Source organism: Papaver somniferum, chromosome 2 (genome assembly GCF_003573695.1).
Source record: "Papaver somniferum cultivar HN1 chromosome 2, ASM357369v1, whole genome shotgun sequence".
Classification (NCBI taxonomy): domain Eukaryota; kingdom Viridiplantae; phylum Streptophyta; class Magnoliopsida; order Ranunculales; family Papaveraceae; genus Papaver; species Papaver somniferum.
This window is the reverse complement of record NC_039359.1, coordinates 77,701,445-77,716,045: the sequence shown is the minus strand read 5'-3', so window position 1 is coordinate 77,716,045 and position 14,601 is coordinate 77,701,445. Positions and strand designations below refer to the sequence as shown.

The 14,601-nt window shown below is 36.8% G+C and overlaps 2 protein-coding genes across 2 annotated transcripts; both read right to left on the bottom strand.

The window, feature by feature from the left end:
* Window positions 1-2,252: 2,252 nt before the first annotated feature.
* On the bottom strand, window positions 2,253-3,812 carry LOC113353585 (GDSL esterase/lipase At2g04570-like). Its single transcript, XM_026597138.1, has 3 exons — window positions 3,360-3,812; window positions 2,787-3,276; window positions 2,253-2,628 (listed from the first exon to the last, which is right to left on the bottom strand). The coding sequence occupies exons 1-3, from the start codon at window positions 3,732-3,734 to the stop codon at window positions 2,426-2,428; spliced, it is 1,068 nt and encodes a 355-aa protein (XP_026452923.1). The 5' UTR covers window positions 3,735-3,812; the 3' UTR covers window positions 2,253-2,425.
* A 9,404-nt stretch (window positions 3,813-13,216) lies between these two features.
* On the bottom strand, window positions 13,217-14,240 carry LOC113351434 (GDSL esterase/lipase At2g04570-like). The gene is made up of 2 exons (XM_026595420.1): window positions 13,866-14,240; window positions 13,217-13,783 (listed from the first exon to the last, which is right to left on the bottom strand). The coding sequence occupies exons 1-2, from the start codon at window positions 14,238-14,240 to the stop codon at window positions 13,217-13,219; spliced, it is 942 nt and encodes a 313-aa protein (XP_026451205.1).
* Window positions 14,241-14,601: the final 361 nt, after the last annotated feature.

Here is a 14,601-nt window from a genome sequence, read left to right as displayed (position 1 = left end):
CAATCATATATTGTTCGCGGATGACTGCCTTCTTTTTTGTGAAGCTAATCTAGTTCAAGTTAATAAGCCACTTCGAGTGATAGAAGAATTTTAGTTTGTGTTCTGGCCAGCTACTCAGCTTTCACAAGTCAGATGTCTATTTTAGTAAGAACATGAATCCATCCAGTTTCCAAACCATCAATGGTATCATTCAAGTGAGACAACTTGATATCTCTAAAGAAAAATATCTAGGATTGTCATTCTTTGTTGGAAGAAATAAGAAAACCCCATTTTCACACTCATTCAGAAGATGAAGTGTAGACTATCAAGATGGTCATGCATTAACATATTTGAAGCTGGGAGATCAGTGATGATTAGAAATTTCAGTAATGCCATGCCAGTTCACCATATGATCAGCTTCAGACTTCCAGACAGCACCATAAGTAAGATGAACACTACACAACAAAAGTTTTGGAGAAATAAGAATTCTAGTAAAGGTAAACATTTTATTGCATGGAGAAATGTTAACAAACCTAAGGAGGAAGAGGGTCTGGGGTTCAGAGATCTTGAAGTCTTCAATAGAGCTTTGCTGTCTAAGTCTGCATGGAAGTTATGCATTGATGATTCTTCCCTATGTGCTAGATCTCTTAAAGCTACATATTTTCCAGATGGTCAAGTGTTTAATATCCAAGAAAATGCTAATTCCACATGGTCATGGAGGAGCATAAGTTCAGAGTTACACTGCATCAAAAAATATAGCTGTCGATGCCTTGGAAATGGCCATAAAATTATGATATGGAAGTACAGATAGATTGCAGTGCTAGATATTCCACCTACACCTAAATATAGTGCTAGAGATTATCAAGACTACACGTATGTCTGTCAACTCTTTAATGCAGTTACTGGAGGTTAGAATATAAGTATGATTTTCTCTCTTTTCGAATGTTCAAAAGCAGGGCTTATCATGAATATGTCAATTCACCATCAGTACGAAGATAGATTGGTCTGGACACTTGAAAACAGTGGTTGACTTTCAGTCAAATCATCTTACAGAAAAATGTTGGAGGAAAATAATGTGAATAATTTAGTCGGTCAAAGAATACAAGATATCTTGAAGAGACTCTGGAAACTCACACTTCTTCCACGAATTAATCAATTCATTTGAAAATGTGTCAAGTACATCCTCCCAACTAGAGACAAACTTCAGTACATTATCCAAAATGGAGATTGATCAAGTTGTCTTTCTAAGGGAAAGTCATTGAAACCCCTTCTCACAGCATTCTGGAGTGCTCTTCTTCAAAAGTGGTGTGGTTTGCTACTTTGGGTTTACATACAGAAAATAGTGGAAATCTGATGGGCTAGTTTTGTAATTGGTTTGATAAGTTAATACCACATCAGATTCAAGAAAAAGAAGTCTGCAAGATGTTCATAGTGGCTTGGTGCATTTGGTCAGTCAGATGTGATAAGGTTTGTCAGGACAGAAAATCTTCTTCATAAGTCATTATTCAAAAATATAGGAAAGAAACAACAGAGTTTGAAGCTAAGCACCACCAGCAGTCAGACTTATATCTCCAGAGCCTAGAGCTATTCTTCACTGGTCTCCTCCTCCAAAAAGAACATTTAAGATTAATACTGATGGTTCGTTCCTTCATATTAACAAAACATGTGGAATCAGTATAATCATACATTATTTTGCAGGTACGTATCGAGGATCAGAGTGCATCTATCTAACTCAGCTGATGGTCTGGAGCAAGCTGAATGCAGAGATTTATGGGAGGCTACATAATGGGATTGAACTGGACTCAAGGCTAGTGATGGATGCAGTGAATCATGATTCCTTTAATATAGATTGGAGAATCCACAATTTAATTTTAGACATAAAATCCTAATTTAGATCTTTTAACTCATGGCAGTGTAACTGTTTTTCTAAAGAGAAAAATAAAGTAGCAGTGTGTCCTATCTAAATTAGCAAGGGTAGTCTACCCTGGGTAGATAGGTTGACCACTGTCTGGTTGTTAGAACCTCCTAGTAACATTCTTATTTAATTGCAAGAGGAGACAAATAAAGTATCAGTGTCTAATCCAAATTAGCAAGGGTAGATAGGTTGAGCACTGTCAGGTTGTTAGAACCTCCCAGTAACATTCTTATTTAATTGTAAGAGGAGACAAACTATGTAAATACTGAAGTTTAATCAATTCAATCTTTAAGTTTCAAAAAAAAAAAAAAAAAAAACAACCTTTTTCTGACCCAATAATTTTACAAGAGGTTATCCAAGAGTTTCAATTGTAATGCATAAATAATTTCACATATACAAATTGGTCTTCTTGTGGTTTTGTTCAGTTTCTTAGAATCCTTCGTATAGTTACATAAATGATTATGTTTTTTATTTATATGGATGTAGGTTTTTGGGCTATGTTTCTCAACCTTTACTTCCCTGCCTCCATTATTACCTATTCACCTGAAACTGAGATATGGTGGTATCCATCAATACATTCGCCATTATGTTATAAACCTTCTCGCTTGGGTGTACTGAATCCCAAAATACGTATTTACTCGGGTCGGGGCAAGATAACGCATCTGCCGCTTTGCATAAAATTCCAAACTCAAATGTTCCTGTTCCGCAACATCCTTCCTCCGTGTTCTCAAATCCTTTATGGTACACCATGCACAGTTAATAAAGGAAAAACAAAATAAAGTTAGCTCTATAAAGACAACCTGCAGAGCAGTGCTTTAAACTGTTATCTCTGTGACCATGTTGAATCTAAGTAGTTCAAAGATTGGTTGAAAGATCAAAAATAAGAGTTTACCGTATAGATTCGGATTATGAATGATATGTAGAGTAGGATTGTAGATATCTGCATATACCAACTTGATCCCCTTAAGATCTTTGCTCAAACTCGCTATCAAATCTTGTAACTTGACATTAAGGTCTTTACTAGCTTCATTTAGCTCTTCCAAATTCGGGATTCCAGAAACGTGATTCAAAGTTTTTGCTACTGGTAAGTAACCAGTAGGAGGAAGCCCTGTCAATACTATTTTTCTAGCACCCAAACTATAAAGATCGATAAGGAAATTTCTCGCAATACCAAGGAGAAAATTTTCGTATTCATCTACCGTAAAGTGAGATGACCGTCCAGGTACGGTGAAGTAATTCAGGATGAAATCGTTCGTTCCAACGCTGATAAAATATAATGACTCTCTTGCTGTCTCTGCTGCGCCATCCTTCCCAAGAAAGGATGATAATTTCTGCAGGTACTCTTTGAAGTATTCTAGTTCTTCAGATAGAGGTATCACAGCCTGCGTGCACAAGAGACAAGTAATTTGATAAGATTAGGCGTGTATATATATGTTTTATGCAAAATTGATTTTGATGAACTTACTAACAAGTTTGAAGTAGCAACATCATAACCAGTTGCAGCTGAAGCAAAGGTAACTCCGGTGGCAAAATCTTCAATACCAAATGCTGGATCCAGATATGCAGGTATGGAGTGTTTGATCCCTAACATCTCTGCCAGGAAATCAGTGGCTAGCCGACCATTGCAAAACCTTCCAGTAGGTTTCCCACCTTCGAAATCTTGCCCATACGGTAGGAAGTTACTTTTTGCCAAGGTTGGAATTTGATTGTTATTGCCTGCATCTACTGTGGAGTCTCCGAACACGATAAATGCCGGGAATTTCTTTGTTCCCGTGACCACCAGAACCGAAAATACAAGTATGTTAAGAACACATACTAGCAGACTATATTGGGTTGACATTATTATCTAATGCTTCCTATTAATGAAGCCTATTACTATTAGAAATGAATGATGTCGAACCCTTATATAGGAAATTCCAAAAACTTTGTCCCATTTCTGAAAAGTGAAAAGCCCTAGTACTACTAAAAGGAAATGAAGCTCATAAGTCACCACCATTGTTCTATTCATCTCTTGAAGTGAGACTTCTCCTACTGTGAACTTGTGATGATACGAAGAAGAGACAAGAAATATGCTTTAACTCTTCAGGGGACCTCCACGTGAAGAAGTCTTTGGTGTATTATTAGTAGATGGATTATAATTGTTGTGTGGACTGTAAGTGTTATCTCAAACGTTTTCAATTAATTAAATTTAGGGCCAATGTCACATCATTTGTAGCCAGACCGGCCCCAAAGAAGGGCACAATGTTGTTAGTAGGTGGTTAACTATCCTGATGTGAATAGGTGATCAAGAATTCTACTTTTGTCGAATACTGGAAGTCTGTAAACCAAACTTCTCGAGAGCCAGAGATGTTAGATTTGGAATTTAACACCATCTCAGTAGCTAGGAGTCTAAGACATGAGCTTTATTAAAGAACTAATGGGTACATATCCAAAGGCATATATATCAATAGTTTCAATACGGTACATAACTATTTTCCCTCCATGATCCATAGCTGTTGTATATAACTTTCCCTTGTACAAAGTTGACCTTTGCCCGACTATCTACTGATTTTATGTCACCAAACAATTTACGTACAGTATCAGTTATGATTGAATCAAACTGAGGCCCGACTTGACATCATGGAGAAAGAGGCTCTCCAATTCCAATCATCAGCGTTGCAATTGTGTTGTATGATTTTTCTCATGGACGTGATAACCGCAACGTGGTCTATGAATTGTTCACAAACTCTCTAATAAATTCTTGAAAGCGTTCGTTCCCTTTTGAGCATCCCCTTGATATTAAATAGGACATCGTGTGTCCGGAGCTCAAAAATATCAAAACACCTGGCACTGCACAAAGGTCTCGCTACAAAAACCAACGACTGCTCTACTATTTTTAATATCCGTAAAAAGAGAAAATTTATTGAAAAGGGAGGTACTTAAGATGAGTACTTCAATCCTATGAATAAAAGCGGAAACAAAAAACGGCAAATCCAAAGCAACCAAAAAACAAACTTACAAACGCCCGAACAAAGAAACGATATATCAACCCAAAGGAACGACTGCTCTACTACTATAGATCGATATATGAAAAACAGTGATTGAGATTGGATCCAACTGTAGCTTCGCTGTTGTTCTAAGGTTTGGTGGCTAGATTTATAGACCAACCCATTTTCTCCATAAATGTAATCCCACACAATAATGCTAAATTAATAACAAATTATAAATTTCCTTAAACAAACTTGATAATAAAAAAGATAATCCCAATTTATTTATTTTTGCAAAAATTCATTTCAACAGAAAAGAGCAAGGTCACAAAACGTCACAAGAGTACAAAGCTTCGTAAAAAGCCTAGCTTAGAGCAAAAGAAAAACACCAAGAGACTAACTGTCGAGAACATCATTCCAATTACCAATCACAGCAGTTAAAGAAATCCTTTTAAACAATTTTGTATTGAGAGTCCAATTATATAGGGTACATTTTGCTACAATTCTTTTTTTCAGCCAAATCCAATACATATTTGATATTTCTCCGTCTCAGAACCCATAATAGTACTCTCTCATACGAGAACGGAGAATCAGTTATCTCGTATCTTTTCTCAAACATCAGCAACAACCACCGGATATACCAAGACATTAACTAACTACCAACAACCTTCTTTATTACATTAATGTTACTTCTTATGCATTACTTGCTCGACTACAACTTTACATTTAATCACTATTTGCTTTCCACTTCAAAACACTACACATTTTATCTCCATAAAACTGGATGAAACGAACCATCTCAGCTGGAGTCTATACTTTAGCGTTTTAGTTTTTGAACACAATAGGCGCCATGGCATGATACTTTATTCCGTAGCCCTTGTTCTTGGAAAGAATGCTATTAAAGTAAAGGCATAAACGAAAACTTATATACTCAAACGTAAAGCCCTATTAAAAACGACCGCTAAACCGTGCCATAGCCACCTACCTATAGGATGGTGTTACAAGTGGTGTTGTGCAAACCATTTGTCATTTGTAATGAAATTGAAATGGTGTAAAAGAATTAAGGCCCATTTTCTCTAATTATAATTATAACTTCCGAGGGAAAGAACAGTTCAAAATTTTCCCTATCTCGGAGATTGCTCATCAGTCGAACTGTTACGCTCTTGAAGTTGAAGCAACTGGTGGAGTTTGAACATAAATGCTGCTCCTAATTAAGGTGTAGGAAACTCCAAACGGCTTTCACATGGCAAAGAACCGGTACTGGTCTTCGTCCATATTCCCATCGAGGAGTTTGACATGGGTACTAAATTACACCAACTTGTTGAGACAGGGTGGAGGCAGATATTTTGCTATGGAGAGTCAAAATTTTATTGGAACCCATATTGATATTGTTACACTAACAAATTGGAATGCTTCAAAAATAAAAATAAAAATATATATCGTTCGAAAACGATTAATAAAAAATAAACTTTTAAAGTTTTAACAAAAATTATAATTTATTGTTTTTTTTTGTGAATGAAACTTATTAGTCCCACATTGTGGAGTTTCCAATTTTTAGTAGTTTTAAGAAACTATATAAACCTTTTAGTCCCACATCGCAGAGTTTTACTTCTTAAGTTGTATTTGTTAATTATATAAACAAATTCACTACTTTTCTAAAATCTATGGGAAAGGGGTTGCTCTATATTTAGAGGGACCCCTAAGAGAAAAAATATTTTATATTGTTTTCTCAAGTGTTCGAGATTTTACTTTATGACTTTTTCGGAGTTGCCAAGCTCAAGTTAAGCATGTACTACATATGCTAGTAGTAGGTGTAGTGGGGTGTGGTGTTTTATCCTGCAGATATTCGTCCTGTGAGGGCTATAGCATCACTCTTGAGTGTAGCCGGGCACTAACGTCTTAAGGGCAACGTGTTGAACACGTGACTCATTCTGTTTTTCCAAAATTTTACCTTGTTGCTGTTGCGGAGATATGAGGAACTCGTCCGTTTCATCAAATCGGTAAATTCCATTATAAAGAGCTAAGTATCAATAACTTTTGCTTATTTGATTTTTTCTTGTTTTTTGATTATTACACCCAACATATATATATATATGGTTTTCTTGTTGTTTTGTTCTTAAATCCTTTATAATTACACGGATAATCATGTTTATATATATGCGGATGTGATTTGTTTCTTTAACATTTTCTTCCCTGACTCCACTGTTACCTAATTAATTAACAAGATGAGAGATGAGCGTATCCATCAGTATATTAGCTACTATGCCATACACCTTTTCACTTGGGTGTACTGCATCCCAAAATACGTATTTGCTCGGGTCGGGGCAAGATATAACATTTCCCGCTTTGCATAAAATCCCAAGCTCAAATGTTCCTGTTGCGCAACATCCTTCCTCCACATTCTGATGCAGAGCATACTACAATTCCAGAAGATTCCGCTTAGAAGTTTGGCTTCCATGGTTTCCTAGTTTCAGTCTTTCTTATTTTTAGGATTCTTTTAGATTTCCTTTTAGTTTTCTGTTTCCTAGTTTAGTTATTCTTCAAGCCTATATAAAGGCTAGATTAAGTCTTGTAAGAGTTATCTTTTACTCAATCAAATTATTAAACAAAAAACTTATTTTTCTCTTCTTGCTTGAATTCTCTTCTCTTCTTGCTTATAGCAATCTAGTATTGCGTTCTTTTACCTTATTCCACATTAGTTGGTATCAACCGCTTAGTTTTAGGTTTTCATCCTATAACTTGATCCTTTCAGTCCTTTTATTTTAGTTCCTTTTCGTATACAAAAAAAAAAAAAAAAAGACTGCTCAACCAGTTACTCTAGCAGCAATCGAAGCTCTCATCAAATCTCATACCGAGATTTTGGCAAAAAACATTACTGAAGCTCTTGAGAAGTCCATGGAGGACAAATTAGGGTTAAGAGATACCAAGCTTGAAACCATGCAGAATCAACTTTTGAAGGTTGCAAAACATATAAATCTAGATTTGGATATGCCTGAGCTTGTAGACTTAGAAGGAAAAACTAAAGAAGATATACTTCAGTTTTTACAGAATGATGAAGTACCTGAAGATGTATTGCGTACTTTAAACATTAAGAAACCGTATGAAGGTTTCATAGGTCATTTAAAGAAGAAGATAGTTTCTCCTGCACTTCACAGTGATGATGAAGATGAACGTGATAACGATCTAGAGAAGAATTGGATTGAAGAACGACGTTTAAAAACTGGTCACAACCCTTACAGTTCTTTACCAGAATATAAACTAAAAGCTGATATTCCCAACTTCTCTGGAAATTTTCGTATTGAAGAACTAACTGATTGGTTCTTTAAGGTAGAAGCTTCTTTCGAATTCATGGAGGTCCCTGAAGATTCTAAGGTTAAACTTGTGACATACAAACTCAAAGGAGGAGCTGCAGCTTGATGGGATAAGATCTGTGATGATCGTAGAAACGCTAACAAACCGAAAATACGTACTTGGAAACGTATGGAAACTTTGATCAGGGATAAGTTCTTACCTAGATACTTTATGCAGCAACTTTTCATCAAATTACAAAACATTCAGCAGGGGGCACGAACTGTTGAAGAATATGTGTCAGATTTTTATAATTTGGTCGCACGAAATCAACTCAAAGAATCTGAAGAACAGTTAGTTGCAAGATTCATTGAGGGACTGAATAGATTAATACTAAATGGTATGACTCATTCAGTTTTTACTATGGTCGAAGCTGTGCAGCAAGCTATTAAGATAAAAAATCGTCTTATTCGTTCTTCTAGGATTTATCCATCCAGACAAGGGCGTTATCAAAATACTTACAGGGGTACCAATTCATCTCAAAACTTTTCTCCAGATACTGTTTTGAATATTCCCAGGCCTCCTTATGATGATGTTGGCCATTCACATCGACAACCTAGCCATATTGTGCCTTATACTCCACCTCTGGCTACACCTATCTTATCCAATCCAGTTGATCTTCAGCCGGGTCAACAGTCTCACTCTCTGCAACCAACTCCTCCTACTACAGGGAATCGGTTTCATAACAGGCAACAACAATTTCCACCGCAACAGCGAGCTAATAATGCTTATACAAAATTTCGTGGAGATAAGTGCAATAAATGTCAGCAATCAGGGCACACTTCTAGTGATTGTCGGAAATTCAATGCTTTGATTGGTGAACCTCAGTTCATTAATGAAGTCACTGGTGCGCTTAATGAGTTCGAAGATGAAGACTCACCTGGTGATAACGACGAGTTTGTTGGGATGATTCGTCCATTATTTCTTACTCAACAATGCAAGTCTCAGAGACACAATATTTTTAAATAAAGATGTTATATTGGGGGTAAAATCTGCAAGATGATAATTGATAGTGGCAGTGTGGATAATTATATTGCTGATCACGTAGTTAAGAAGCTTGAACTACCAGTAACTTCTCATCCAGAACCTTACACTGTAGGATGGGTTAATTCCTCTAGCACACAGAAGATTACCCTTCAGTGATATGTGTCATTCTCTTTTGAGGGTTATGAAGACACAGTTCTATGTGATGTCATTAATATGACGGCAACCCATCTTCTTCTTGGCAGACCTTGGCAATACGATCTTCACGCGGTTCACAATGGATTCGAGAATACTTACACTTTTGTTCATAATGGGAAAACCAAGGTTCTTCGTCCATCCAATTCCACTTCAAACTCTTGTCCGCAGACTGATGCCGTCGTAGCCACTGTTATTCGTTCTTTACACCCACAACATTCTTTACATTCCCATGAAGATTCTAAGCCTATGATTGAGTTGCCTGCAAAGGTGAAGCCCTTATTATTTCAATATAATGTTTTATTCCCAGATGAACTACCAACTGCATTACCTCCTTTACGGAATATTCAACACTGCATCGATTTTATTCCTGGAGCTAGAGCTGTCAATTTCTAACCCGGCCCGCGGGTTGGACCTAGCTTGGCTTGTTTTAACCCGGCTCGGCTTGGCTTGTTGTATAAACAAGCCGGGTTAGGGTTGTCATATCTATCCCTAGTAAAAACAATTCGGGTTAAGGTCAACCCGCGGGTTACCCGTCAACCCGTCAATTTCATGTGAGTTACTAATTTAGGAATTTTAAGTTACTAATTTAAGAATTTTAGGGTGTTGTGCTAGAAATCAAAGTTCATATTTCCTTAAATGATTTAATACAATCCAAATTTCATTTGATTTAGGATTACGGAGTAGTGATCCCTCTGCCCACTAAAATTTTTATACATTTAAGTGATTTTAGTTTCAACCACCCCATTTAACAAGCCAACCCGCAACCCGTCTAGGGATAGGGTTGGGGTTTTTGGCTTGTACATGAATAGTACTAGGGCTAGGGATGACCCTAACCCGTACATGGCTTGTCAAGCTAGGGTCGGGTTGACCCTAGATTGCCCGTTTGACAGCTCTACCTGGAGCCTCTTTACCAAACCAAGCACACTATCGCTTGAGTCCTGCTGAGCATGAGATATTACAGGGACAGGTAAATGATTTGCTTACAAAGGGTTTGATACGACCTAGCAACAGTCCTTGTGCCAGTCCTGCCTTCTTGGTTAGTAAAAAAGACAATGGATGGAGGATGTGTATCGATTGCAGAGTATTAAATCGCATCACCATTCCTTATAGATTTCCGATCCCGCGTATTGATGATATGATTGATTTACTGTCGGGCTCTATTATTTTTACTAAGTTGGATTTACGCAGTGGTTACCACCAAATACGCATTCGAGGTGGAGATGAGTGGAAAACAGCATTCAAGACACGTGAAGGTTTATATGAATGGCTGGTCATGCCATTTGGGTTATCTAATGCACCTAGTACTTTTATGCGACTAATGAATCAGGTTCTCCAACCCTTTCTCAGTAAATTTGTTATTGTCTATTTTGATGACATACTAATTTTTAGTCGCAGTGAGCCAGAACACCTCCAACATCTTTCACAAGTGTTTCAAGTTCTTGCTGACAACTCTTTATATGTTAATTTGAAGAAGTGTACCTCCATGGCTTCTTCAGTAACATTTTTGGGATATGTGATTTCTACTGATGGTATTCATGTCGATCCTTCTAAAGTTCAAGCAATTGAAGATTGGCCAGTTCCTACTTCTATTCGTGATGTTCGTAGTTTTCATGGTTTGGCTTCTTTCCATCGAAGATTTTTGAAGAACTTTAGCTCTATTTCTGCACCTTTGACTGACTGTCTCAAGAAGGAGAAGTTTGAGTGGACGGAAGCAATGGATAAAAGCTTTATTCTTCTTAAAAAAAAGCTTTTTACGGCACCAATTCTTGCACTTCCGAATTTCAACAAGCCTTTTGAAATAGATTATGATGCATCTGTTGTTGGTATTGGTGCAGTATTATCACAGGAGGGTCATCCAATTGCATATTACAATGAGAAGAATTCAGATGCACAAAAGAAATGGTCTACATATGAATTAGAGTTATTGGCTCTTGTTCAATCTATTAAGAAGTGGCATACTTATCTTATACATAGGGAATTTGTTGTCAACACTTACAACCATGCTTTGAAGTTTTTGAATACTTCTGCTAAAGTTAACAGAAAGCATGATCGATGGCTTTCCACACTCAACAGGTAAACTTTCTCCGTGAGACATAAAAGTGGCAAATTGAATCAAGTTGTTGATGCCTTAAGTAGAATAAGTCATCTATTAACTACAATTCGTAATGAGAGTTATGTATTTGACTATATCAAAGACATTTATCCAGAAGATGAAGATTTTGGAAAACTACGGGATCAATGCAGTTCTCAAACTCATGGGGTTGATGATTTTCTTATACAAGAAGGTTTTCTTTTTAAAGGGAATCGATTATGTATTCCTCAAGGGTCTTTGCGTTTACATCTTATGCGAGAATTACATGGCAGTGGTCTTGGTGGTCATTTTGGAAGAGATAAAACCATTTCCCTGATTGAAGAAAGATATTTCTGGTCATCTTTAAAACGTGATGTACAAAAGTTCGTACAAAAATGCATGGTCTGTCAGAGAGCAAAGGGTACAATTCAAAATATCGGGTTGTATACTCCTTTACGAGTTCCTGATGCACCTTGGGTTGATATAAGTATGGATTTTATACTTGGTTTACCTCGTACTGCTAGAGGTAATGATTCTGTTATGGTCGTAGTTTATCGTTACTCTAAAATGGCTCACTTCGTGGCTTGTAAGAAATCAACTGACGCTTCTAATGTTTCTTCTTTGTTCTTTAAATAAGTAGTAAGATTGCATGGGGTTCCAAAGTCTATCACTTCTGACAGAGATACCAAATTTTTGAGTTATTTCTGGAAAAGTTTATGGATGCGCTTAGGCACAGTTCTACAATTCAGCACAACTTCACATCCGCAAACTGATGGACAGACTGAGGCTGTTAATAGATCACTTGGGAATTTGATTAGAGCTAAGTGCCTGGATAATAGTAAGCAGTGGGATGTGTTATTGCCACATATGGAATTCGCTTTCAACACTTTTGTGAATCGTTCTACTGAGAAAACTCCATTTGAGATTGTGTACTCTAAAGTACCTAATCATACTCTTGATTTGGTAGCCTTACCCACCACACAGAGTACAAACACTGCAACCGACTCTTTTGTAGACAAAGAAACTGAATTACATAATGAAGTAAAATCTAAACTGGAGAAGTCCAATTCTAAATATAAAGAGGATGCTGATAAACACAAGAGGTTTAAAACCTTCAAGGAAGGGGAGCTCGTGATGATACATCTAAGAAAAGAGAGATTTCCAGTGGGTACTTATAACAAAACCAAGATGAAGAAATATGGTCCTTTCAATGTTTTAAAGAAGATCAATGATAATGCTTATGTTATTGATCTACCAAATGATTGGAATATCTCCAACACATTTAATGTTCAAGAGATTTTTACGTTTCATGGTGACAATGAACTTCTGGTTTGTTTGGACAACTCGAGGACGAGCTTTGCTCTAGAAGGGGGACTGATGCAGGGCATACTACAATTCCAGAAGATTCCGCTTAGAGGTTTGGCTTCCATGGTTTCCTAGTTTCAGTCTTTCTTATTTTTAGGATTCTTTTAGATTTCCTTTTAGTTTTCTGTTTCCTAGTTTAGTTATTCTTCAAGCCTATATAAAGGCTAGATTAAGTCTTGTAAGAGCTATCTTTTACTCAATCAAATTATTAAACACAAAACTTATTTTTCTCTTCATGTTTGAATTCTCTTCTCTTCTTGCTTATAGCAATCTAGTATTGCTTTCTTTTACCTTGTTCCACATTACATTCTCAAATCCTTTATGGCACCCATGCACAGTTCACAAACGAGAAAAAACAAAGAAGTTAGCTCTACAAGAACAACCAGTGCTCTAAATTATTTGCTCCGTGACCACGTTTACTCTAAATAGTTCACAGTTTAGCTGAAACATCAAAAACCAGAATTTACCATATAAATTTGGATTCAGAATGATATGTAGAATAGGACCGTAGATATCTGCGTACACCAATTTGATCCCCTCAAGCTCTTTACTCAAGCTCACTACCAAATTTTGTAACTTAACATTGAATTCTTTACTAGCTTCATTTAACTCTTCCAAATTCGGTCTCCCTGAAACGTGATTCTCAGTTTTTGCTATTGGTAGGTAACCACTAGGAGGAAGCCCGACTAATCCTATTTTTCTAGCACCCAGACTGTAAAGTTCGATAAGGAAATTTCTAGCAATACCAAGGAGAAAATTCTCGTATTCCGCTACCGTAAATTGAAATGAACGTCCTGGGACAGTGAAGTAATTCACGATGAAATCGTTCGTTCCAATGCTGATAAAGTACAATGATTCTCTTGCAGTCTCTACTGCGCTATCCTTTCCAAACAAGGATGTTAACTTCTTCAGGTACTCTTTGAAGTATTCCAATTCTTTTGCTAGGGGTATCACATCCTGCGGTCAAAACAGACAGGTAATATGATAAGAACAGTCGAATATGTATTTATGCGAGAGTGGACTGAGTTGATGAACTTACTAACACTTTCGACGTAGCAACATCATAACCAGTTCCAGCTGAAGCAAATGCAACTCCGGTAGCAAAATCTTCAATACCAAAATCTGGATCCAGATATGCCGGTATCGAATGTTTAATCCCTAACATATCTGACAAGAAATCAGTTGCCAACCGACCATTGCAAAACCTTCCAGTGGGTTTTCCACCTCCGAAATCTTGTCCGTATGGTAGAAAATTACCTTTTGCCAAGGTTGGAATTTGATTGTTGTTTCCTGCATCAACCGTAGAGTCTCCAAATCCAATAATACCAGGAATTTTATTTGTTCCCGTGATCTCCGGAACCAAAAATACAAGTATGTTAAGAACACATAATAGTAGACTATATTGGGTTGCCATTGCCTAATGCGCTTACTATTAATTAAACTTATTAGAATCGAACAATGTGGATCTTTTTTTCTTTTTTTCTTTTTAATTATCATCGGCAACAATGTGGATCCCTTATATAGAAATTTTCTAAAACTGTCCCATATGTGATAAGTGAAAAGTAACACTAGTACTACTACAAGGAAATCAAGTTCACAAGTCACCACCATTGTTCTATTCATCTCTTGAAGTGAGACTTCTACTGTGAACTTGTGATGATATGAAGAGTAAGACTAGAAGCCAACAAATATATGCTTTAATCGACATTTAACTCTTAAGGGGACCTCCACGTGAAGAAGTCCTTGATGCATTATAGTAGATAGATTATTGGTGT